The 25,681-nt window shown below is 43.6% G+C and overlaps 1 protein-coding gene across 1 annotated transcript; it reads left to right on the top strand.

The window, feature by feature from the left end:
• The first annotated feature begins 1,103 nt into the window (after positions 1-1,103).
• COMP (cartilage oligomeric matrix protein) lies at positions 1,104-17,193 on the top strand. The gene is made up of 19 exons (XM_082780282.1): positions 1,104-1,307; positions 3,416-3,501; positions 5,716-5,767; positions 7,980-8,152; positions 9,360-9,497; positions 10,317-10,394; positions 10,548-10,706; positions 11,232-11,336; positions 11,527-11,634; positions 11,854-12,013; positions 13,257-13,375; positions 13,809-13,861; positions 14,296-14,489; positions 14,881-15,059; positions 15,271-15,319; positions 15,569-15,765; positions 15,905-16,077; positions 16,292-16,431; positions 16,610-17,193. The coding sequence occupies exons 1-19, from the start codon at positions 1,232-1,234 to the stop codon at positions 16,666-16,668; spliced, it is 2,298 nt and encodes a 765-aa protein (XP_082636408.1). The 5' UTR covers positions 1,104-1,231; the 3' UTR covers positions 16,669-17,193.
• The last annotated feature ends 8,488 nt before the right edge of the window (positions 17,194-25,681 follow it).

The raw sequence follows: 25,681 nt of genomic DNA, 5'->3' as shown, positions 1-25,681 counted from the left end.
AAAATGTAAAATCTGTCTGCTGCAGCAGTCCTGTACTCTAAAACAATATTTGCTTACTGTAGTGGGCATGCATGCTCACCAGCGTCTACAAGACTGCACAGTTACCTTCAAGAAGTGTGCATAGCCACAGGGATGGGAAGTTTTTCCCTGATTATGGGAGGTCTGAGGCCAAAACGAGGAAAAAAAACTTTGTGTAAATATCCAAAGATCCTGCTTCTACAAGACTTTAAAGACTGAGCTACTGTTTTCTGGGGCTTTTCTTGTCTGTGGTGTCCCCAGGGATGTTGCATGATAAACATACTGACAGATTTCACAATCAAACAGTGAGAATTTGTGATGAGGAATTTCACTGGTCTCCAGACTAACCTTTTTTATAGGTCACAGTTTAACTTGCAATTTCCTTGATGTAGTAGCTTTAAGATTTTCTTTGGGCAAATTTTCTTTGGCTGCTCTAGACAGATTTCTCAATCCACTCTGTGTCTTCTGATGGAAAGTGCTGGATTGAGACTGAGTGATGGAAAGTGCTGGATTGAGACTCGTTCCTTCACATTCAAGAAACAGCAAAGTCTCCCTTCCTTTCATGCTGCCATCTCTGCACTACATCCTTCCTTTAGATGAGCCTGGGTGGGGGGTAATAAGAATCAGCCTCTAAGGACTAGCACATTTGCCTGATACCTTTCTGAAAACAGTGTGATGGCTTCTCTTTGGAGCTGAAAGATGATTCAGTAAGTCTGCCCCAAGTGTGAGTGGTAAAACTGCCTTTTGGGGGTTTAAAGAGCCTTTTCTGAAACTCTAGTGAAGTCCAGATGTCTCATAGCTTTTCTGATCTTGTGAGTAGTTTTAGAAGGAAAATCTGTGAGGGATAGGACTATGAATCATCCGTCTATCCTGTGTCCATGAAGAAGAAATAAAAACCCTGATCCAAAAAAAAAAAAATCCATTTAATTCTGGAATTTTCTGACCTATTTTGGTGCAAGCTGGTCTAAAAAAAAATTAAGCTACTCTCCTGATGAGTTTCTCATATTGTTTACTTTTGTAACGTTCTCTGTGGACTAGCAGCCAGAAATGACGTCCACCCGTCGTCCAGCATCAGAGAATAAGAACTTCAGAGGAAGGAATGCAACTTCATAAATAGCAAACCACAGATACTAATGGGGAGCAGAGGCAAACCTGCAGGTTAAAATTTGTTGCAAGAGAAGCCTGTACATCCACACTGCTTGGAGATTCGAAGATGATTTCAGCTCTAGCCTTTGTTTTTCTCCTCTGCCTCTCCTGTCCTTTTTCATCATGTCAGCAGAGAAGAGCAGGTAAGTAATTCTAATTTTCTCTGTTTTCTGGACTCCTGTGCTTTCTAGCCTCCTATGAATATTCTGTTTTGCAGCAGAGAATGAGGAAGGAGGTAGCATTTCAGCTGCATCTTCTGAAGCCTGAAAGCAGTGTTTAGGGGTTCTGTAGTTTTGTATGAAACTTGAAGCTGAACTGTCTAAATATTCAGTCTTAGATTTTTTCCCCATTTCCCTCCTGAGTAGTGAAAAACATTTATTCTAGGGCAAATGGAAATTTTGTTGTGTTTCTGCAAGAGACAACTTATTTTAGTCTGCATTTTGCATGTCATTAAATTAAAATAGCTCATACGGCATGTCCAAAAGCAAAAGTCTTGAATATTCTCTCTGCTTGTGCACACAGAGCTTAGGAAAGCCCCGACTTCTAGGAACTTAGCTGCGTTCATTAAAGTTCCACTTTTCTGAACAGCCTGTTAGGAGAATGCTCAGCTCTAAGAGGATCTGAGATGCAGCAGGCTCAGACCTGAAGGGTGGTGTACCAGATTCAAGTGTGTGCTTGCAGAGAGAACGAACCCTTGGAGAAGGATGCATAGTAATGGAAATGTCTGCAAGTGCATAGACTTACTTTGGAAATCACTCCTGAGTAGTTCACTCACTATTGTAAATTTGAACCTTAAAAAAAAAAAGAGAGAAAAGAAAAAAAATCGTTTATTTTGAGATATATCTTGCTACTAAGAATGGAAAATTCTTCCCAGGAATAACAAAAGCTGCCTGAAGCCTTCATGCAGAGTTTATTCAAAACCTCCGTTTGAAGTTCAAAATTATATGCGAGCTTCTTGTTTTCAATAAAATAAGAAATGTCACTTTCATTCACTCCCTCTGTCTTAGAATGACACATTTGCGGTACTTTTGATATAATTCCCAGACCAAAATGTATTGGAGAGGTTACAAATATCCATCAATTCCTCTCCGTTCCGTGCAGGGAAGACCCACGAGGCTTTCAGGCTCATTTGTCACATAAAAATGCCTAAGTTGTTGTACTGAGGCAGCGTGGGCTGATGTCCTGCTCTGGCACTGGCAAATTCTTCATTCTCAGAGGAAGCAGACCCCCAGCTCCAGCTTATTTTCCCCTGCACATTTGCCTTCCATTTGTCAAACATGCTGCTATTCTTGTCTTCATAAAAGTTTGCTCATATGGTAGGCAAGGTGTGACTTCTGTTAAAGGACTAATTAATCTAGAAAAAAACTTGAGAAATGAGGTTGTGCTTTCTCGTGGCAGACGGGAGAATGCCAGAGTTGAACTTTCTGCCCAATTGTTTTTAAATGGTTCAGATTTTCTTAACACATATTTCTGGAAACAGTGAGCTGCTTCCATTCGTTCTTCCTGAGCGAAGCTGATGAGTATAGACTAGATTTTTAGCATGCCTCAGTCGACTAGGCAAGGCTAGAATCTAGCAGAAATTCATGTTAATCTGCCCTAGGTGACCCTGTAATATAATTTATAGTCTTTGTTCAGCTTAGTTTAAACAGGATTTTGCAGCGTTTGCAGCATTGCGTGGATGAGCAGATGGACCTTTTGTGTCCCAAACCCACTGCAATGCAATTTGACAGTGCCACTGTCTGGACAGAGCCCATCTTTATGCTGCAAGAAAAAAGTCTGGACCTTGAGAACGGGCGATGCAGTGGCTGATGTGCCGGTTTTCCACGTTCAGTGCTTGGCAGCACATCTAGGATAGACTCAGCAAAGAGCCTCGCTTCAGCTGTGCCCTTCATAGTAACTTCCACAGCACTGAATTACTAATTTGCTGCTCTTGGCAGCAAAGGCTTCCTATGTGTGAACTGCACAGACCATGCCAGATTAACGGCTACCGCAACCGCCAGACTGCCAGGCCAATTTGTTTGCTGAGGGGTAACTGTTACCTGTCTGAGTGACAGCCGTGGCTGATGATCCCTGTCTGCCCTGCCCAGAGCAAGACTTGGTTATTTCCAAGCCAACTTCTAGTTGGGATGTGGGAGAAACTGGTGTGGTGGATTCTGTATCTTTAATGTTAAATTGAAGCTAATTTTATCAGTTGGTTTGTACTGCTCATGGCTCCTCTGTGTTTTTTTTCCATTCATTGTGCTTTTGGTAGGAGTAGAAGTTGGTCCTGAAATGCTGGATGAGATGAGAGAAACTAACCGTGTGCTGATGGAAGTTCGAGACTTGTTGAAACAGCAGGTAAGTGAGAAAGGCACCTAACTCCTTTTATCCTCCTCGGGATCAATCACTGAATCTTCTGCCTGAAGTGCTGAGTTCTGGGACTGGGGGTTCTCTTCTTGCATTTGGTCAAATAAGCAGTAGAATAACTGCTGTGACACCCAGGATCAAGAGGTGATCTCACCATTAGATCTGTAATTCTGAGATCAAGCAGCAGATTCTGCTGCTTGGAACCTTTTCAGCTGAAAAACAGCATACATGAAGAACAAACTCTTAGAAAAAAGAGACACACACTGACAGTGGATGTATGTTTAACTGGAAAAACAAGTCACTTTTTCCTTGGTTTTGCGGGCACATGAAATCAGTAGCGTCCAAACTTGGAAGATGGAAGAGGCCTTTCAGCCATCTATTGGGGTCCTGGAAAGGGAAGTCAGATGGAATCTAAACAAGCTCTGTATTCATTCTTTCCTCTTGTTGTTTTAATCCTAAGCCTTTCTGGCTCTGGTAGTTTCTTAGGAACTTTGGAACTTCTTGGGTGCTTAGATCCTTTCCCGTTTTAACGAGGAGATGGTGGTTTGTCTGGTCAACTCTCTTTTAAGTACAGAAAAAGGTTCCATTCTCCCTTTATCCATTCTGGGAGCTGAGGACAGCAGCCTCTGCCTGCCAGCTAATTGGAATGGCAGACGGGTCTCTGTGCCAGTGCATACTGGGCGGCCTCTAATCTGCAAAAACATCTGTTGCATGGAGTTACTCTCAGATTTCAGGCTTCTGCATAAATACCCAGTGTTTACTAGGAATCAGGTCAGACATGGTTCCTGGCAGCCTGGAGCAATGATTTCCAGTGTTCCCTTCCAGCTTAGCACTGATTCTCCATATAGTTTTTCTGTTTGTTCTTTCTCTCGCTCTTGCCACCTACTTCTTTTTAATCCATGGCCTTTTTCTCAACAGCGCTTTCAAGAAAACCCCTCCCCAGAAGACAAACTTGCATATTCACTGGAGAGCCAAGGTGGCAGCTCATAATGCCTTAATCTGTGCAAAGATTTCCTAAACTTACTTTTCCCTGATTCGTCATCTTGGGATGTTGGCAATAAGGATAGCAGAAGGAGTATTAATAAAAGGCCAGGTCTTCTCTCGTGAGCCAAAGACTGAAGAATTCTTGGCACAAAGGAACCTCAGATATTCGTTAGCAGCACTCCAACTTCTCCCCTCTGCTCTCTTGTCACCCACTCCTAATGGGACATGTTCTGGGGATTTGGATTAGGTGCATCTCAGCATTAACTGTTCAAAATACACAACCCCAGGCCATGCTGGAGGGAAGAGAGAATCCAACATAGAATAAAAACTTGCTCTTATACCTGGGAGCTGGCAGGGAGACATGAGCAGATGCTTCTGTCCAAGTACAAAGTGAAATGTCTTAATAGTGGAAACATGAAGTCCACGGGGCGTGTAAGGGTGCTCACAGAATTGTGCCTGAGCATCAGCTGTAGATAGCCAGTAAGGCTTTTTCAGGAAAGAAGTCTGCTAGGTTATCTAAGATGCCACAGAGTCGTGAAAGTTTTAGCTTGAGACTGACACTTGTTTTTTGCCTGTCCCATACTATTTTCTTAATAAAAGCAAGAGCATCTTTTCATTGCCAGTGCAGCAGATTATCTCTTTATTGAAGGAAGCTTGAAGAGGAACCTAGAGGAGATCAGAGGAAGTCTGAAGTAAGGAGCCTTTGTGAATAGATTCAAAATGCCTTCATGGCAAGAACATTAGGGCCAATAATTTGCTTGGGAAAGGTCAGAGATTATTTATGCCTCTGCAAAAATAGCAAACATGGGAACCTCCTCCTGACTTTACGTATGCAACACCCAGTCTACAGGTAATGCAGACCTCTCTAGGACAGTTAATACAGCATCTTTTAGAGCAGAAGACCCAAATAAAGTATATTCATTTTCCTCCATGGCACTTGTTTCTGTGTTTGCAAATTGAGTGTTTCCTGCCTCTGCAATAGAATAGTATTATCTAGTTAGCCTGTAGGAACTCTCCAGTAGGGAATGACGTACTTATAGCAGGGAGAACAAGCCACCTGAGCTTCCTGAAAGTCTGCAAAATAGACTTTGGGGTAAGAGTTAATTTGCTTGTAAGTAGCTGTGTGCTCTCGGACATCCTGCTTTCTGGCAAAGGCACTATTAGTTTGCATGGGAGCAAAACTCAGCCTTTGGCTAAGTGATGATTCTTGTTTTCTTCCAGGTTAAAGAGATAACATACCTGAAGAATGCAGTCATGGAGTGTGATGCCTGTGGTAAGTTACTGAGCCGAGCCCTATACTCACCTGCCTCCTCCAAGTGTTTCATATCTTTGTGTCCAAACAAGTAGTAAAATGCCACCTATGACCATCTACCCAAAGGAATTAGCTTGTTTCACAGTTACCCTGAGTGTCACAGAGGAATACTTGATGTTAGTGATGCCTTTTTTACCCCAAGGCATACTGCACACGTGGACCAGTGTTCTGTGTTGTTCTCGTGGCTCAGTGGCAGTTGAAGCTCTTTACCCCTTTGCTGAGCGTGGGGTGCAGAATTAGCATTAAAATCTCATCTATATTTCCAGCAAATCCTCAGTGTTTGCTCGCTTTCACAACTTCTAAAATAAGCTTTATTGGTGGTTCTGTGACGTGCCACGCTGTACTTCTCAGCGTAGCTGCATTCTAGCGCAGAAAGCTGCCCAGCCACGTCTCTTAATAACCCAGCCCATGGCCTGTGTTAGAATTGCCTGGGAACGAACACCGGGTATCCTGTGGGATATAGCTGGCAACCCATGAGCCAAGTGGAAGAGAACATCACCCCCAAGAGGCACTGATCTGCTGTTCCTTCAATCCTAATGTTGTCACCTTCCAAGCAAAGAGGGTGTTTACAGAGGATTCAGAAACAGGGTTGTAAATTCTCCCATGTAGATTTTGCCCTCTGCTCCCCAGTAAATGGTTTTTCTGGACTGGAACCTACTTCAGTATATCTGGCTTTCAGAAAGCGTGGTTCTTGGAGATGCTGTATTATTTGCCAGTACACTCAAAGGGCGGAGCAAAAAGCATTTCTGCACTTGGAGAGATTGTACTGCTGGAAAAGAGATTAGCCAAAGCTTCTGGGACCTGTAGTACAGAAAAGCATTCATCCACACCAATTGTTTTAATAACTTGCTCATAAAACTGTCTTGAACTTTCTGTCTGTTACTTGATCTCTGCCTTCCCCACTTGGTTTTCAGCTCTATGTGTGTTCCTCTCCTGTGCTCTTTGCTGTAGAACCTGAGCCTCTTTTAGTCATACATTGAACAACGTGACTCGCAGCAGTCGTTTGGGCTTCTCCTCTTATTTCCCTGAAAGAGAAGCATGAAGAGAGGAGGCCTTGTTTTTAGTGAAGATTTTGCTGCTACTGGTGGTGGCACAGTGTTGTTGTTTGGTGGTTTTTGGTTTTGCTTTTTTTAATTGGGCTTTCAAACTGGGGAAAGCAGGACCAAAAAGTGTCCTTGTCACTTAGAGCAGTGGGTGTGGGAGATTTGTGACAACTCTAGCTTCTGGAAAGTTTATTCACAGTCCTGAGTTAACCTTCAGTGAACTTCTGTTTCCTGTGTAGATGAATTCTTCGTGTTGCCTTGAGCTGTAGGAGTTTAGTTCCTGCCCATAATTTTGATTCAGGGGCCTTAGATTCTGAAGTCAGGTCTTGAGGATAAAGACAAAAACCTGGCGTTGGGCCTAAAATTTCAAGGAAAGCTTGTGCACAGTGGTGTGGGGACAAGTTTGTTTTGTTCATGGTGCTTCTGAATAGGACTGCAGCAGCATTTTATATGGGTTAGAATTTCCTGCACATCACATGCTTAGATATACCATATTGCTATATGCCAGCCTAGACGTGATGCTTGTCTGAATAACAGCTTGATTTCTCATCTGCCAGGCTGAAGGAAGGTTTCCTAGCCCCATGGAGATAAAGATAATGCCATGGCATGAGAGCCTTATGTGAGTCTATTCCTGCTATGCACCAAGCTGACCTGTTTAAGATGCCTGCCTCTACTGGGGAGATTTTGGCTGATAGCCCTCCACAGTGGTTCCCAGACTTAAGCCTGTGCTGTGTGCGTTGTGCTGGGTGTCTGAGTCCGTATTCCAGTGGGATGGAGATGTAGAGGTACCAGGGAGAGAACTTGTCTCTGTGGAGCCCCAAAACCAAGGGCATTACACAACAAGGAGGGCAGCACAACAAGAGTTTTGGACCAGGAGCTAAGACTTCTGGACTTTGTGTGTCTTTTTTTTTTTTGTCTGCTCTGAGTCAGAAATCTGTCCATCTGCTGCTTCTGGCTTTGTTTTTCTCCATTTACAAAGCCGAGCTGTAACTGCCTAACCCTCAGAAAAGCTGCAAGGAAATGCCCTGCGTGTGAGGCACGCTGAAGTCTTCTAACTGAGACAATGGGACCAGCTTATGATAGGCTCTGGCAGTGACAACTCGGTCCTTAATGTTCCTTTTGTCCTCTAGGCATACACCCTGAGGTGTCAGGCCCTGGCATCACCGTGACACAGTTTAACAGATGTGTCCCAAACCCCTGCTTCCCTGGAGTGGCCTGCACTGAGACTGGCACTGGCTTCCGCTGCGGCCCCTGTCCCCCAGGTTATTCAGGCAACGGGTCCCAGTGCACAGACATCAACGAGGTAAAAAAAAAAAAAAAAAAACAAGTAGGATGGGCTGGGAGCTACAAAAAGGTCTCGCTTTTCTTGGAGTGTTGTGGGTTCCTGTTGTGGTTGTGAAGAGAAGTCTTGCAATTCCCCCAGGAGCTGAAGTTCAACAGAAACATCATTTCACTGGAACGAAGTCTGTTTCTCACCCTGCCTCAAGCAGTGTTCTGTGTTGGTTTTATATCCAGTCTAGCAAGGCATTTGTTTCTAAAAGATACAGGGACTCAAACAAAATAAATCTTTTGGTTTGCACTACACAGGAAAGTGAGTTTGGATATCCCATTTGGTCTTAAAATCTTTTGAGCTAATCGCTGACGAGTTGTTAGAGATAAGATTTATTATGTGTGGAACTGAACGAAATGCTACCCAAATAGTCCTTTATGCAGTAAATCTTACCACACTACATGAATTACTTAACTTCTGCCTGTAAATCAAACCTTGATAGGAAGATATTGTTTGTTTTTCTTTCTTTCTTTTTTTCTTTTTCCAAAAAATGTGACACTCAATTACATTTATTCTGTCTGTATGCAAAACTTTACTCAACCATCAAGCAACTGTGTCTTGCAACACCGTATCATCTTATAGCAATTTGCTTTAAAAAACAGCTGAAGTTAAAAAGGTCCATGGGACATTTTGAGGTTGATGATAAGCTGTTAGTCACAAAAATGTAGGAACTGCTGCATTGATGTCATGCATCTGCTAGCACAGCACATAAGAATTCAGTAAAAATAATAGTGTTGGAGAAAATAAAGCAAGCATTAATATCAGTTTTGGAAAGACAGTTGCTTCCCAGAGTAGTAAACAAACAACTGTTGTTGTCTTTCAAAATCAATGTAAAAAATTACCCAGCTCTCTGGATTCAGAGATTGCCAGGAAGGAAAGTGTGTAGTGAAGCCAGCTCTCTGCCTGGGCAATTGATGTCACCTAAGAAGAATTAGTCTTGAAAGTTGATTTGTTTTACTTGTCTGGACATACTGGAATTTGGGAGAACTCGGATTGAGAAGCTGCATTTTCCACTTGCAAGGAAAGCCAGCTACTTCCATGCATTTTTCTGTTATTCTTTAGAAAACAAAAGCACAATAGTTGGATCTCACCCAGCAAGGCCTGCTTTTAGAGCTGCCTTCACAGCTGGCCTTGAGCAAGCCTGTGTCGCAGCTCTCCACAACTTCTTTCTTGTTTCCAGTGCAATGCAAACCCCTGCTTCCCGAAGGTCCAGTGCATTAACACTGCTCCTGGCTTCCGCTGTGATCCCTGCCCTCCTGGCTTCACGGGGCAAATGGTCGAAGGCGTTGGACTAGCTTATGCCAGGGCCAACAAACAGGTAAGGCACAAATTCTTCTGTCTCCTTCAGAAAGCATCACCTCTTTCCCCTCTGTAGCTGTAACTAATTCAAGGGCCTTGATGCTGGCAAAGAAATGGGAGGGAAATACAAGATGATTGCATTAGATTGATGGTAGGACTGATGCAGTGAGAGGATATGCTTGCCAAGGATGTCCTAGCACATCAGCAGCAAAGCAACTTCCACTCCAAGATCCTACCTCTGCTGAATTTAAGCTGGTCAGAATGTCACGTCTAGGACACCTTCGTGGCTGTGAAGCCAGATGGGGGAGTCCCTCGTGCTAGGACACAGACGAGTTGCTACAGCTACTTGGTACTCAGCCCCTCCACACATAAACAGATATAGACAGATTAAAATATTAAAAAAATAATAATATTTTTTTTAAAAAAAGAAAACACCTAGACTTACAATAGTATAAGAATATATTGCCAAAAGCAAGCATGGTTGTGTTACTTAGAGAGCTGCTAGCTGGTCATAGGAGGCAGTCTTTGACCTTCTTGCTCCATTCACTCTCTTCTGTCCTTTTACAGTAAGCAGATACTCTGACAGCTCAGCTCAGAGCTAAGCTATTTCACCCGGCTAAAATCTCTGGTGACTTCTAGAGGGTGAACAGCTTGCCCGGGGGTCAGGAATGTTGCTGGGATCTGGCTCAGGCTTGTCTCAAGGAAAACTTTAAGCTCTCAGTCCTAGTGCAGCGTGCTGGGGGCTTTGCTTCTGCATCTAGGGATGCCCTAATTCTGTAATCTGACAAGGTATCTGCTTAAGAGTGAATTTAATGTCTGTTTTGTTCTTCTTGGGCAGGTTTGCACTGACATCAATGAATGCGAGACAGGTGCTGCCAAAAATTGTGTCCCAAACTCTATCTGCATCAACACACGGGTAAATATTCCTGGAAAGCCTCGTGTAGTTCCCTCTTCCCTGGGCTCTGGGCCCTCTGTTTTCTGTGGCAATGCAGCTGCTGAGGACAAGTTATAGGAAAGCTTTGCCCTGACTCCCGTTACAGTTAATTCCCTGTTGTGTTTTTTTTCGCAGGGATCCTACAAATGTGGGGCTTGTAAACCTGGTTTTGTTGGGGATCAAATCACAGGCTGCAAAAGCCAGACAGCGAGACGTTGCCCTAACGGCGAAATTAGTCCCTGCCACGAGAAAGCTCAGTGCATCGTGGAGCGCGATGGGTCCATCTCCTGCGCGGTAAGGCCCGATCCCTGCCGGTGGGATCTGCTCGCTCCCCTTTCTCCTGCGCTGTGCTTGCTCTCCTGGGTCTGCCACTGCCCTCTCCTGGAGAGCGTGCCTTCCTGGCACGGACCTGCTCCCCATTAACACCTGAGCTGTGGTAGTGCATCTCAGCAGTGAACTGCTCCTGGCACCTCAGATCCTCTGGTGGGCTGTTGCTTTTTTTGTCTGAAGCACTTCACATTTTTCAGTCACAGAGCATTACATGCAGCTGGGAAGGGAGATGCCATTCAAGCAACCTGGGGGAGCCAAGAAGTTTTGCTGCTGCATCTTTATAATTTCAGGAACAAGCAGAGCTCTTGTATCTGAATTATTTAAAAGTACTATTTACAGCTTAAATGTCTCTTCCAGGCAATATTTCACCTGTAGAGCATTGTGTAACTGGGTTTGCAATGTTTTTTGCTGATTCTGATGTGAGACCTTCAGTTTTGGAGGCCAGGAGACTCACCACCAGCCTCATTTTGTTTATCTGCTGTCTTCCAGTGCCTTGTGGGCTGGGCAGGGAATGGCTACGTCTGTGGGAAGGATACAGACATTGATGGAGTCCCTGATGAGAAGCTACGCTGCTCTGACAAGAAGTGCCGCAAGGTAAGATGCAGTCCTTGCATGTTTAGGTGGAAACAGCATATCAGAGGAATGCTTAACCAGAAGTGGGCAGTTCTGATCTGGGGGCAGGCTCCCCTTCAAGGCCCTGTGCAGCATTCAGAGCTCAGGAAGGCTCTGTGACAGTCACAGCTTGCCAGCACACCCTGCCACTTTCTTGTTACTTTCCTTTCAGGATAACTGCATGACTGTCCCCAACTCTGGCCAGGAGGATGCAGACCGGGATGGAATTGGAGATGCTTGTGATGATGATGCCGATGGAGATGGGATATTAAATGCTGAGGTTTGAATTCTAAAGCTTACCCTGACGTACCTAAATGTACCGAGTGGGCCTGCAAAGCAAACTGCCTGCATCTTTAATGTGAATTCAGAGCACCTGCAGGTCGTAGCATGCAATGCTTCCTTTTAAATCTGGATGGTGTGAAGACACCCGTTTGTGCAGACTGCCCCCTAACTAAGGTAGCATGCTCCTGTCCCCTCAGCAAGTCTCTCTCTCCTGCAGGACAACTGCGTCTACACGCGCAACACCGACCAGCGTAACACAGACAAGGACAACTTCGGTGATGCCTGTGACAACTGTCGCCAGGTGAAGAACGATGACCAACGGGACATTGATGGTGATGGGAAAGGAGACGAGTGTGACGATGACATGGATGGAGATGGTAAGAACAGCTGGAGAATGTTCTCAAAGGAGTGCAGCTGTACCAATCTAAGAACAAGGCAGGTGGTCAGCATGCAGCTATAGATCCTCATAGCAGGTACCAGCCTTTGGAGGCTTAAACTATACAAGAGCAGCTTATTTCTGATGGGATGAAGGACAGCTCGGTTCTTAAAATGCCCAATAAGCAGTCAAGCCAGTATCTTTCACAGTTCAGTCCCCTCCGGGTTAAAGATCTATCTTCAGGCTGATGCTAACAATTTTTATTAGCATTTTTATTGCACACAGTCGCAAGTCAAACCTGTTTCAGGCTTCAGAAAGATGATGTACTATGCAAACTGATCTCATCCCAGACAAGGACAGTACTTTGTGCTGCAGTTTCAACTTGTGAAGAAATACACGGATATCCAATTTGTTAGAAGCTACTCGCTCAAGGCAGTATGTGTCAGGGCTGTATTCTGAGAGAAAAAAAAAAAAAACACTGGCTGGCTTTAGAAACGGGCTGTGTGCTAGTGACGCTGTATTTGCACAAAGCCTGCTTTCAAAAGCCAGAAATCACAACTGCTGCTGGCCCGAGACGTACATATTTATTTACAGATTATTTCCAATGCATCTAGTGCTGTTTGGGTCCTGCTGCTTCCTGCCAAGCAGCTCCCCGCTAGCATGATTTGCTGGTGTAAATGCAGGGAAGCGGGAAGTGAAGTCATGCAGGTTGCCAATTAGATTGTTCCTTTCCTGTCTCAGGCGTTGAAAAGGCACTGTCTGAATCTTCCATGTCACCTAGCCAAGATTAACCTTGACTTATTTTATAATTTTGTAGACGTCTACTTTGGAGGAAAAAGAATCTGTCATAGCTTAGGGAACCGCAGACAGCTTCATCTTCATCCTCTTGGCCACTCACTCCTGCACAGCTTTGGTGCCAGGTTGAAGCCACATTCCTGGTCTTCAGCTTTCTCTAAGGAATGCAGTTAGGGACATTTCCTCTCAGGTTCACGCACGACAGCGTGCTTAGCCATCCATCCTGATGCAGTCTGAAATGTGCTTTAAGATCAGTTGCTGCCGCTGTCTTCCTTCCTCCGTAGCTACTAAGATATAGGGTGTAAAATGTACACTAAAATCAGAACTGTTGCTTTATTGCCCAAATTCATCTGTCCTACGTTTTTGCCACATCTTACATCCAAAAGAGATCTTGCTGCGTATATCTTAGTAGCCCTGTTGGCTTAATGGGTTCTCTGCTTGTTTTACAGGGATCAAGAATCCAATGGACAACTGTAAAAGAGTTCCTAACCCTGATCAAAAAGACGGCGATGGCGATGGAGTAGGAGACGTGTGTGACAGCTGCCCAACAGTCAGTAATCCAGACCAGGTAAGTAAGCACTCCCCCTTTAGCAGTCGTACAGCTGCATTTCTCTCAAGACATTGCTCACATCATCTGTCTAAGGTAGACACCCAATAACTCACCACAATTACCACTTACAAATTTTAGTTGCCATCCTGCAACATATACAGCCCCTTGAGATCAAACGTCCTAGTGCGTAGAGCAGAAAGTCAAAGAAGCAGCTTTGCTCTCGGGCCCTCTCTCTTATTACTCTACTTATCTGGGTTTAGAAATACTTTTCCTTGAATTCATCAGGGCAACTTGTAAATACTGCAGAAGGAGCTCTCCCACTGTTGTCAGCTCAGTTTTCAATCAGAATGACAATGGCACAGAGGTTAACGTCTCTCTCGTTTCTCCTTTATTGCCTAATTCTCCCATTGATCTACAAGAAGTTTAAACAATTACTGCTTTATTTTCCTAGAAAGATACTGATCACGATCTAGTGGGAGATGTCTGTGACACCAACCAGGACAGGTGAGAGCTTGCTGCAAAATTTATACATAGGTTGCATGAATCCTGGGGATGTGGGGGTGGAAGGCATGCACTGGTAACCGTGACAAGCTAGCTCGGCCTTAATCCGTGTCTTTTTATTCAGACAAGGGAGGGGGAATTTTCTTCAGACTTCAAAAAACTTTCCAGTGGAACTATTGCCCAAAGGCTAGCAGATGTAAGCTTGCTGACAGCAGGCTTGCTTTTCATTAGCTGTCACTCACAGATTTGCTCACAGATGACAGCTGGAATATTTCTGATCTATTGTTTGCGTAACTAATAGCTTGAGATTTTAAAAGGCTGAAATCAACAACTTCTGCTGTTCTTGTAGAGGACCCCAGCTCCTAGAAAGGGCATGCTTATTTAAAGATTAGCCACTGATGTTTTTTTTCATCTGTATAATGTATTTTCTCCACCAGTGATGGGGATGGCCACCAAGATACACGGGATAACTGCCCCTCAGTGCCTAACAGCTCCCAGGTGGACACAGACAATGACGGGCTAGGAGATGAATGCGATGATGATGACGATAATGATGGGATTCCAGATGAGAAACCCCCAGGCCCTGACAACTGTCGGCTTGTCCCTAACCCTGGCCAAGAAGACTCAGACGGTAAGGGAAACGTATGCACATCAGCTCTGCGTGGGGGTCCTCCGTTCCTGGTGGCTACTACATGAGTTTGGCTTTTGGAGATAGGCAGAAAGTAAGACCTCCTCTGACTTGAGACAGCCCCACATCATTTTCAGATCTCCAATAATCCTGACAACAAGATTATATCTGTGACAAGGTGTCTCTCAGCATCCCTGGAAGCAGCAGAAAAAGTGTCAGGGTTTCTTAACAACCAACATACAGGAAAAGTGCAGCAATGCTCTAAACACCTCTTAACCTTGCATAGTCATGGTTACCTGACTATGCCTGCTAAAAGCTAGCCAAGTAAAACTTAGGTGCAACAGCTAGGAGAAATTGAAAGCTTGCTACTTGTTTTCTTCCGTTGTGCTCTCAGGTGATGGTGTTGGAAACCTTTGTGAAGAAGACTTTGACAAAGACATGGTGATTGATAGAATTGATGTGTGCCCAGAGAACGCAGAAGTGACATTAACAGACTTCAGGGCTTTCCAGACAGTTGTACTGGACCCTGAGGGTGATGCACAGATTGATCCCAACTGGATTGTCCTCAACCAGGTAGGAGACTATACCAGACCTGGCTAGCAAAACCCTATAAATCTGGGTGCAGTTTTCACTGAAAGACGTTGTGGGTCTAACGCTAGTATTCAGTAAAGCCTTAGCCCTAGAGATTCACCTCTGGTGTACCTCTCCCTGCTCATTCAACAAGGGTACAGTCAGTAAGTTTGGAGAGAAACGTACTAATAAGTCAACATTCATCTTTTCACAGGGCATGGAAATTGTCCAAACCATGAACAGCGATCCTGGCCTGGCTGTAGGTGAGGCACTTATTTTTATCCTATTGGAAAATTATCACTCATTTACTGTGCACTTCTCAGTGCAGCTTTTAGAAGTATTTCAGACACTACTTAACGATTCCATCCGCTTCCTGGGAAAATATTGTTTGTAGCGGGCTGAGTCTTAAGCTTTAGCTTAGCAAAATCTACCTTCTCCCATCTGAATTTGGAAAGAAATGGACCTACGTTTTACCCGAGAATACAGAGTATTTGTTTTTCTAATAATTACAGGTTACACAGCATTCAATGGCGTTGACTTTGAGGGCACATTCCATGTCAACACTGCCACAGATGATGATTATGCTGGCTTCATATTTGGCTACCAGGACAGTTCCAGCTTTTATGTGGTCATGTGGAAACAGATGGAACAGACATACTGGCAGGCAAACCCCTTCCGAGCAGTAGCAGAACCTGGAATTCAGCTGAAGGTAAGGACAGCATTGAAAAAGAAGTCAGAGGATTTTTGCCTTTTTCTTAGCTGTGCTGCTCGGACACATACATGGGGTAACAGTTATAGTCAATCAGTTATTTATCCACACATTTTTACCGGTCTATTCTTCGCATTAGGCAGTGAAGTCCAAAACAGGCCCAGGCGAGTACCTCCGCAATTCCCTCTGGCACACTGGGGACACCACAGACCAGGTCAAACTGCTGTGGAAAGACCCTCGCAACTCCGGCTGGAAGGACAAGACATCTTACCGCTGGTTCCTGCAGCATCGGCCTCAAGTCGGATACATCAGGTAAGCGGGGTTAATTATATTAAAGGAAAATATTAAATTATCAAAGGAAATTATTTTTCCTTTGCATGGCTGAGTGGGGGTTTAACACACTAAAAAAAAAAAAAAAAACTCCAGTACAGTTCTCTGGTAAAAAGGAGGGAGAACGTCTGACTGGAACAAATTCTCTAAGTGTTTATCAGGCTCACATGTCCTACATGTGCTTATTCTCTTCCAGAGCTCGCTTCTATGAAGGCCCTGAAGTAGTGGCAGACACTGGAGTTGTCCTTGATACAACTATGCGAGGAGGACGCCTTGGAGTCTTCTGCTTCTCCCAGGAGAACATTATTTGGTCAAACCTGCGTTATCGCTGCAATGGTAAGTTAGCTTTGAAGGTCAAATACAGGAAATTTTGCCATTTTGCTTTCAAGAAGTTAATCTGTTCTTGGACAGCCTACACATAAAACTGTAACAGGATATCATGCAGTAGTTCATTCTGTTTTTCATTTCCAGTTCTACTTCTAAACTGTATTTGCTTTAATTTCCTTCTCCTCAGATACCATTCCAGAAGACTATGAAACATTCAGAGTTCAGCAAGACCAACCTCAGTTTTAAATGTCTGTCCAACAAAATTTGCTTTAACAAAAAGTGCTCAGCTGCCCCACTATTGCCTCTGGTATACTGTATAAAGAACTGTAAGTAATGTACCACTGCACTCTGCACAGCACCAAGTGTCACTGCATTATCTGCCATCTTTTCTACAGCAGCAACTTTTCTCTAAATGCTATGAAAACCTCTTGAAACAGCAGAGGCGTAGACATCGAGTGTGAATAGAAACCTATGTTGCTGTAAACACTAGTTCTCTACGCTACATGGAGAAAGATGTGCCGAGAAGCTACCTGCAGTAGCTGGAATTGAGTAAGTTTAGCATGGATGATTCCCAGGAATCTTTTTCCTACTCAAAGGCTCTCAAGTGTAAATGTTCTCCTTTTCAAGATCTACTGCAAAGCAAACACAGCACTAGTCTGAAAAGGACACAGAAAGCAGCTTATGTCCAAGTTGCTCACAAAATGTTTTTAAAAAGCACTTTAGGGAGAGTATCTTTGTTCTGGAATGTTGGATAATAAATACTCTAACAGACTTCTTGGTCACGTGCATGTTGCTCTTTCCTCTTCCAAATCTCTTCCAGTACAGATGTGTAACACAGAAACCCTCAAAAGCTGAATGCAATATGACTGCTGGAGAGCCCTCAGCTGAATTAAGAATTCCGTTAGCAGTACAAATACACTGGGACACTTCTTCATTCAAGAAAGTCCTGCTAGCTAGACTGTCCTGCCTGTTCTTGCAGATTAGCGGCAGTTAGTTGCAAAAGGGTAAGTGATGGCTTTACACTTGGTCTGTCTTATGACACCATGCCAGGAGTCCAACACATAGCTGAGGAACCAGGAAAAACTGAAGCCGTTACTATTACGAGGTGCTCACTTTAGCTGGGTAAGGCAGACACTCACAAAGAGCTTCTGTAATTGGTAACATGGAAAGTCTTAAATCCTACAATTCTGTGACCCCCAGCCTTTTCCAGCTAAACAGTTACCCGGCAGCATTCCAGTCTGCCAAAAGAGAAAATAAAAGTCAGATTTTGCAAGATCTTTCAGGTAAGCATGCTAGGTATGAACAAACTTTTCCTCTCCTCCTGGAAGGCTTATGGCAAAAGCTGTGTTTTTACCAAACACAGGTCTCCACAGCTATCTGTATCTGAATTTCACATTCTGGAGGCAACAGTGTAAAAAAGAGAACTGCAAAAAGAACACTAGTTTTGCAAACGGGCTCATTTAGATTTTGCTTTGAGAATACCTCCATTCACCGTTCTGAGACTGTCATGAAAATAGCTGCTAAGTCGCCCTTTCCCCAACAGAAAGAAATGCAGATCAGTCGGTCCAAAGTACAATACCCCCTATACAAAATGTCTTTAGTACTGAAGGGATGTTACATAGCTTCTAAGAAACTAAAATTGAAATGGCCAGAGATGGTGTGTTACCATGCTGACAGCTGAAGCATCCACCTTTTTAAACATCCATCCACCTTTTACTTACACTGAAACCTAACACGTCTACTCAGCCTTGCTGTGATCGACTTAATTACGCTTCACACAGAACACTGAACCAGAATGACAGCTTTCTGCCCAGCACGCCTGTCCCTTAGGTCAGAATGCTGATCGTAGATGAACCTTTCCCACAGAGAAGCATACAACAGCATCAGAAAAAGAGGAGTTCCACTCAAAAGAACAGTGAAATAACTGCCCAAGCTGCGGGAGTTGGTCGTTCTCAGACAAAGAGAAGCACAGTCTTGGTAGGATAAAACTTTTTTGCATCACTGACTCCATTTACCTCTACAGTGATGACCAATGTAACACAAGATTTACTGCAGTGAAAGCTACACCCACTTGTTACAGCATGAATGTGTGATGACTTAACCAGGCATGTGTGCACACTTACATGCTCATTTGCTTTCAGAAAACCCAACAGCTCACATGTACAAGACAGACTCTCCTTATCCTAAAATGCTCTGACACTATGCAGCAGACCAGGACGTGACCAATCCTCTGACCTAAAAGCAGAGACAGTCATTACACCGTCACCAACACACTTAGAACTCAGGGATGCCTGGAGATAGCTCACAGTCTGAGACTTAGCACAGTGCTTTCCATCTTTTAGATCACTCTGCAGTTTCTTCATGAAGACTAACATGGAGTTCAGTTTTCACAGCTGTAAGAAGCCAGATAACCAAAATAATTCCATTTTGCCATTTCTTTATAAACACGAGCACTGAAAACACTAATATTTCAACACTGAAAACCTTCAGTCAAAAAGCAAACAAACAACAAACAAAACTAAGGAAGAAAAAGCTAAGCAGCCAGAGACAAAAACATTTGAACTTTTATTACATTTCATTTACAAATAATGCAAAGATACAAAGACAAAAGCCTTCACACAAAAAAGAAAAGATTGAAAAGAATGTACATTTAGTTGAGCTGCTTTTTCACATCATTTCTCAGATTGCAAACACTTAAAGCCAACTTCAGTTTTCCACTTTACCTATAGAAAAACACAATAAATAAAACTTTTATGTCGCAGGGACAATTTTTCCAGAGTTCCTGTGCCACCAACACTGTAGCTGAATATAGGATTGCATATATCAGTGAAATAATCCACAAATTATTTTAATAGAAAAAGTTAACTTGTAAAGAACAGTATATTATACTGTCTCTGAAAATGCATAAATCTGACATTTTTCCCCAAGCTCAACGAACTACATAAAGTTGTTTTTAGCTGCCAGTCTGTGAGAGAAGCTGCCAAAAGCAGCTGTATTTAATTTTATTAAAATCAAACTTTCCCTTCATACGTACTAATACATTTTACTTCCACTTCTTCTATAAGGAATCCTTCCACAGATGGGGGCTCTGTTAAGGTAACAAGTAAAAGTATCTAAAAGTTCTAATTCCTCCCCAAATAAAACCTCAATATCTACTGTCTTATTAGTTAATAGCTGACTGAAATACAATATTTTAATTACTATGCTGTATAATGCTGACCAAAGATCGGTGGATGTGTATACAGTATATTTATACACACAGTTATCTCCTGTGTAGATGCTCATGCCATGAATATTCAGGATCCAGTAAGTAAAGAAAGTTTTGTTTAAGCAAGCCCTATCCCCCCCAACATTTTGCCCCATAAATATTATCACGTAACTTTTATGCTCATCATCTACTCTGCAAGAACAGAAGTTTTACCTATTTATCTTCTCTATATTTAACATCTTAGAAATCCCAAAATTGAGCCAAGCTTAATCTTTTCCTTTCAAATGGAGGCTTGTAATATTATGCATAAGCAAGGATATTTGATAACTGCTTGCTTTTCTTTCTTGACAAACAGCCAGAGCAGATTTTGTTAAATTAAAAAATTGCCCTTTGTATAGTATAATTCAACTCAATTTCTATGAGTAAGTTTAAGCCTGTAAAATTTCTGAAGGAAATACTGACACTCCACTACTACAGTTGCAGAAACTGGTTCTTAAATTAGATTTATAAATGGAGACCTTTCATCCCTTTTTTCTAAACCACAGTATAAAAAAATCGGATTGAATAATCCATAGGACATGTACAAATGAACTTTACATTTCACTGTACAGATACAGCAGTTCAAAAGGCAGAGTAAGATACAGCGTTCTGAAAGCAGATGTCCCTAATGAGAGCCAACAGCACTTTGTCAGTATATCCCTTTGTACTTTGCTCTTTAAATGATTCTAGCTCAGACTGACTTCACATCTGAAAACCCTGCCCTACTTTCACAGATTTAGTCAAGATTCATTGCAAATATAAACCTCTTACCACAAGCTGAAGCCTTATCCAAGGCTTCCCTTCACCATTAGTCAATTATGACAATTTAAGCTTATTGAGGGAAGAACTTCTATTGCACATTTACGGGAAGAGCTGAAGGGTGGATGAATCTGCACAGGTCTCAGACTAATCTTTAAAGATTTAGCAAAATTTGCATATGGTAAAGAATAACATTCTCAGGGGCAGAATACACATTTTCCTGTAACTCTACACATTCCTATTTAGAAATCTCAACCGCAATTAAAAAACCTCACAGCTTACTTGCAGAAAAGGGTGCCCTTCAACAGATTTAAAAGCTTTTATCTGCATGAGGTTGTAATTATACTCGATACAGAAAATCTGAATGAATCAGAGCTTATAGTCAGGCAAATTTCTATTTGATATACGTGCTGTCACACAGCACTTCCACTAGAGAGCGTTTTATAGGCTTGGAACCTCAAAGCAACACGATACAGATCAATCCCCTCCCTTCCTTTCCTCGCACCACAACGAATCACCTCCCAAAGGAAGCAGTAAACAGAATCTTTTGAGATATTTAAAATACCAGTGGAAACCACCACGCAGCGAGCAGTTCTGCTCTGGCAGAAAAGTGTCAAGGCCTGAGAACGTCTGGCCCTGTACAAATCACAAAAATGAGAGATGAATTGACTCGGTTTAGGACAAGCAGTCTCACTCTCTCTACAATCTCTGAGACTTGCATTTCTCCAGCAGAAGCACCAAATATTTGGGTTTTGTCTCATTTTCACATACATGTTTGAGAGTTAAGTATCTTACTGTAAGGCTCAAATGCCACTCCTGCTTGGAGAGCGAATTTTCCAGGAACAAGAGCAGGGAGGGAGATTTTGTGACTGGTTCAGCAGTCTCTCAATTCACACACAGAGCTGTCTGTTGCAATCCTAGTTCTGTTTGTCCTACTTTGTTTATTGACGGATATTCTAAGGTTGACCAGGAAATGAAATCTAGATAAGATTCACGTTGTTTAACTGCCCTCCCATCCACCCCAACCCTCTGAGGGTTCTGAAAATGTTTAGCAGAAGAGTAAAATACTGTAAGAAAGCAATTGTCATTTCACTCATCTGCCTGCATGTTAAACACCCACAGCAAGGTCCACTTCATCCTGATTCCTGTGCCACATAAAAATGAGAATCTATAAACTATATCCCATAAAACAAAAACTTGATCTAACAGATATTAAACAACAACCGTTTTAAGAGCAACAAAAGCCACGCTAACACAAGCCTGCCTAATTCAAACCCGGGGGATGTCCAGGGTGCCCTTGGGCAGACACAAACCTTACCGAGCCAGCTCCGCGGGAGACCCCAGGTTAAGGTCTTGAGACAAACGTCACCGGCACCTCCTCTCCTGCTCCCTGCATTAACCCAGGTTCTGTGCCCTCCCTCCGAGCTTTCTGCCACAGTTTCCAGCAAACTAGTCCAGCCCTAGCTCAGGCTGTCTGACTACAAAGCCTTCACTTCTAGAACTGAAATTAAAGCACACCTCGAGGTCAGGTTTATGCTGCAAGACAGGAAACTCGCCATCATTAGCACCAAAGGGACACACAAGTACTGCTTGGTTTTTAAATTCTCTTGTTCTAGGTGAGTAGGCAGGCATGGACACGTGTACACAGAGTTCTCCCAAACAGACAGCACCTGGACAAGCTTAAAAAACACAACAAAGAAGCAAAATACAAAGCAAAGTCTCCGGTGCCCTGGCTGCCAAAGCGCTGATGCACACAAGGTTGCCCAGACTCCGGCCTCTCATCCCAGCCAAGCTCCTTCAGCTGCGGTCACACTAACCAAGGGCAAAGACTCAACACTGCTCATTTCCAACCATTAGCTCAAAGCAGAGGAGACAACTTGGTCAAAACAGGGTTTTAAGGGAAAAAATCCAGCCTCTTGACGTCAGCCTGCTCAAGGGGAATCGGTGCCTAGCAGCCGAAACGCCGCCACACCGGCTGGTCCCAAGGCCCGCGCACGCAGGCAGGAGCAGGTTCCCAGGTGGGCTCAGGGACCTCCAAGGAACATCCCTGGCCCCGCTGCCTGTTCCCAGTCTCCCATCGGACAGCACAGAAGGCTGTTTATTAAAAGTTTATTAAAGGGGAGGATTTCTTACACCAGCTCGGATAAAGTGTTCCCTTCGCACATGGATAAAACTGTTAGCTTACAGCGCAGCTACCTGAAGTGGATAATTAATGTTCCCAACCAGCGCTACAGCTCAAATCATCAGTTTTAGTTTGGAGCTCAATGAAAGGAGCATGCAACTAGTGACAAATTAAACTCAACATGTACTCACTCTAAAACAAACTAGTTTAATATGTGCCCCACTTCAATGACAGATCCGCTTCCTAAAAACTGGGAAGACTGGCAAGAAAATGTAACTTATCCCTGGAGCAGTGTGTTCCCACACGCAGCTCCCACAAACACTTTGATGAGCTTTTCTGCTGATAGGTTTATCAGCCTTGTTTGAACACATCAGCCGCCGAGAGGAAATACTATCTGCAAATTTAACAAGTAGTAGTTTAGGAGTTTGTATAGGCTGAAGGCAAGCAAAATTAAGGAGTAAAACAGTCTAACCTGTCATCCCCACTTCCATCCTTATCATCATGCTGTACAAAAACGTCTGAAGCATTGTCACTGCTGAGAGCAGTGTCTCGCGAATGTGACAGCGATGACAGGAGTACCTGCGGCAGGCACAGCGTTAAGGGAAACGCAGACACCGCAGTGACAGCTTCCTAACAGCTGCTGCTGACTCCAGAGCCGGGAGTCACCACCGAGCACTTTTTCGCTCTGGTTTTTGTTCCACAATCCCCAGCTGCAAGGTGGGAGGTACAATAGCAGAAATCCAAAGCGAAACGGATCCGCACGACACACAATTTCGTCAGTTTTCCCCCATGCAGAGCCAGCAGTCAACACTTTTGGTCTAATATCCTAAGTAAACCAGACAAGGCATTTTCTGTAAACCCTCCCAACTTCCTAGCTTGCACCAGGCTCCTTCCCAGCAGTCACCTGCCTTTTCCCTTGTAACGTGCACAACAGCAGCAAACCGCCCCGCTGCAGACAGCGCAGTGTGGACAATTACTGCAGCCAGCCGGGGTGTGCAGCCGCAGCCACCGGGAGCACGAGTGCAATGGCAAAATCTCCAGGACCTGGCTGGACAACACAAAGGTGAGAGCCACCCGCTTCTCCCCTCTGAAATACAGGAACTAACGGACCCGCCGCCAGTGCAGCCCAACAGTTCAACTATAAAGAAATACCCTGACACTTGTTCAGTCTGACACTTGCATTCAGGCTAACGCAACGCAGCTGCTCAGTTCTCTTTCTCTGTGCTGAATGCAGCCACAGCACCTCTACAGCGCGACTTTTCAGCGTTTATCCCAGCACAAGCATTGTGCCAGAAAGCTCCTTGCTGGAGCCATACCTAGAAAACAGCAATAACCAGTGAAGACTGAAATTCAGAGAGAAATTTAGTTACCCAACAGCTCACCCAGGAAGTTACAGAAGTAACGACAACTCTTACAGCAGCCCATGAGAACGCAGGGCCCCCCAAGCTGCTGGCCCGCTGTGGTTGTCCAAACCCAGCTCTCAGAGCAAAGAGCATCACCACGATGCTGTTGGGACCGTGATGCAGACACAAAACACATCAGGGCAAAACGGATTCACCGTGTTTGAAACCCGAGGATGGAAGGCTCTACATCTGCTCTAAAAAAAAAACACAAACAGCGCAGGAGGGAAGTCAAAGCATCACATACAACAAGAAGCAGCACACAGGGACGGCTCCTGCTGGCTCTAACACACGGGCCTCACTGGACACGCTGTATCTTAACCTGAAAAAGGGGTGCTGGCACCTGTTCTTGCTCTTCCTCTGACTTGCTCTCATTACCTGTGACCTTCAGAAATCCACAGTGCCCACACAGACTTCATATTTCAAAACCAGAAAACCTGCAACAAATCAAGAGCAAAGCATCTGTGCTGTCCGTTTTCTGCAGCGTTAGGTCAGGCGAGAAGAGATTTTACTGCCGGTCCAAAAGCAGACCGCTATTTAGTTTCCCACTATTTAGTTTCTCACTATTTAGTTTCCTTAAAAGAAGCAAAGGACTTAGAGCAGATGTATTTGGAAGGGTTAGGCAAGGCTCTTCACGCTCATCAGGCAATTACCAACATTAAGTTGACAAGTGAGACTTGAACCACTTCTCAGACCAGCACTCCTCGCTACTTGCGGTCAGCACATTACCCAGCGACGTTTTATTTCTATCTGGATTCTCTTTGCTTCCTTGTTACGCTCTCTGCCGTGTACTTTTCCTGCAGTTGCCTCTATGGCAGCCCCAAGTCCATTTACTGAAGAAAACAGTAAACATATTTTACCCCTTTAGGCCTTTATTTTGATAAAATTGGTCAAGCCCACATAAGGCAATATACACCACAGTTAAAACCACCCCCCTCCCCCCCACAAAAAAAGAAAATAAATAACACAAATGAATATTGTACGTAATGTAGTGTTTTGTTTTGCAGTATAGAAATTCCACACAATGATTCTGTTTAAAAAGGTAAAAATGATTTATAATACACAGTTATAATGTCATCATGGTGCCCGCATAGAAAACTGACATGCAATCCATGCCTACACTGCGCAGTATAAATAATATGCAACTAAAAATACAAAGAACAGGAACACTACAAATTTTTTTTTTCCGCTTTTTTGTTTTTTAAAAAGAACATACACATGTAACAAACGCTACCTGCGCTTTCACATTGCCATCACAGTGACGGGGGTTCCATTTGTCAGAGGAATAAACGCTTTTCTCCTGAAAGCACAGCATACAATTGAACCTAGGGTATGATGAGGGGGCTTTCCTCTTCCTTATGGGACAGAGGGGGTTTCCAAGGCGAGTACCATGCTCAGCAAGGGGCAGATCTCCAGCCTTAAGTATTTTTTTTTCTATATAAATCTGAGGTTTTAGAAATGGACGCTGCCAAGACCTAATTGTTGGAGGATATTTGAACAATTCTACGTTATCGGATGCTGCTTTTACAAAAACTCAGAGGGCAGCTCTTCCTCTTAGCTGAAAGTTTTAAGCATTTCTGTTGCATGGGTTTGCACCAGGGTTCCTCAGGCGCACTTTTTTTAGAAACTCAATCCAATCGAATTTTCAAAAAGGTGATAAAACGTCCAAACCATTAATAGTTTCTTTGATTAATTTGCAGCCTCTTTCTGGAAACCTTTTCCCCTCTTTAA

Source organism: Aythya marila, assembly GCF_965140915.1.
Source record: "Aythya marila genome assembly, chromosome: 27".
In the NCBI taxonomy this organism is placed as follows: domain Eukaryota; kingdom Metazoa; phylum Chordata; class Aves; order Anseriformes; family Anatidae; genus Aythya; species Aythya marila.
Note: the sequence above shows the minus strand (reverse complement) of the source record. Positions and strands in the feature narration are given on the sequence as shown.

Bases quoted from the DNA above. Each gene is read 5' to 3' on its own strand.
- COMP (XM_082780282.1), top strand. From the start codon at position 1,232: ATGATTTCAGCTCTAGCCTTTGTTTTTCTCCTCTGCCTCTCCTGTCCT. The intron at 11,635-11,853 runs GTTTGAATTCTA...TCTCTCCTGCAG, and splicing joins ATGGGATATTAAATGCTGAG to GACAACTGCGTCTACACGCG. The intron at 14,490-14,880 runs GTAAGGGAAACG...TTGTGCTCTCAG, and splicing joins TGGCCAAGAAGACTCAGACG to GTGATGGTGTTGGAAACCTT.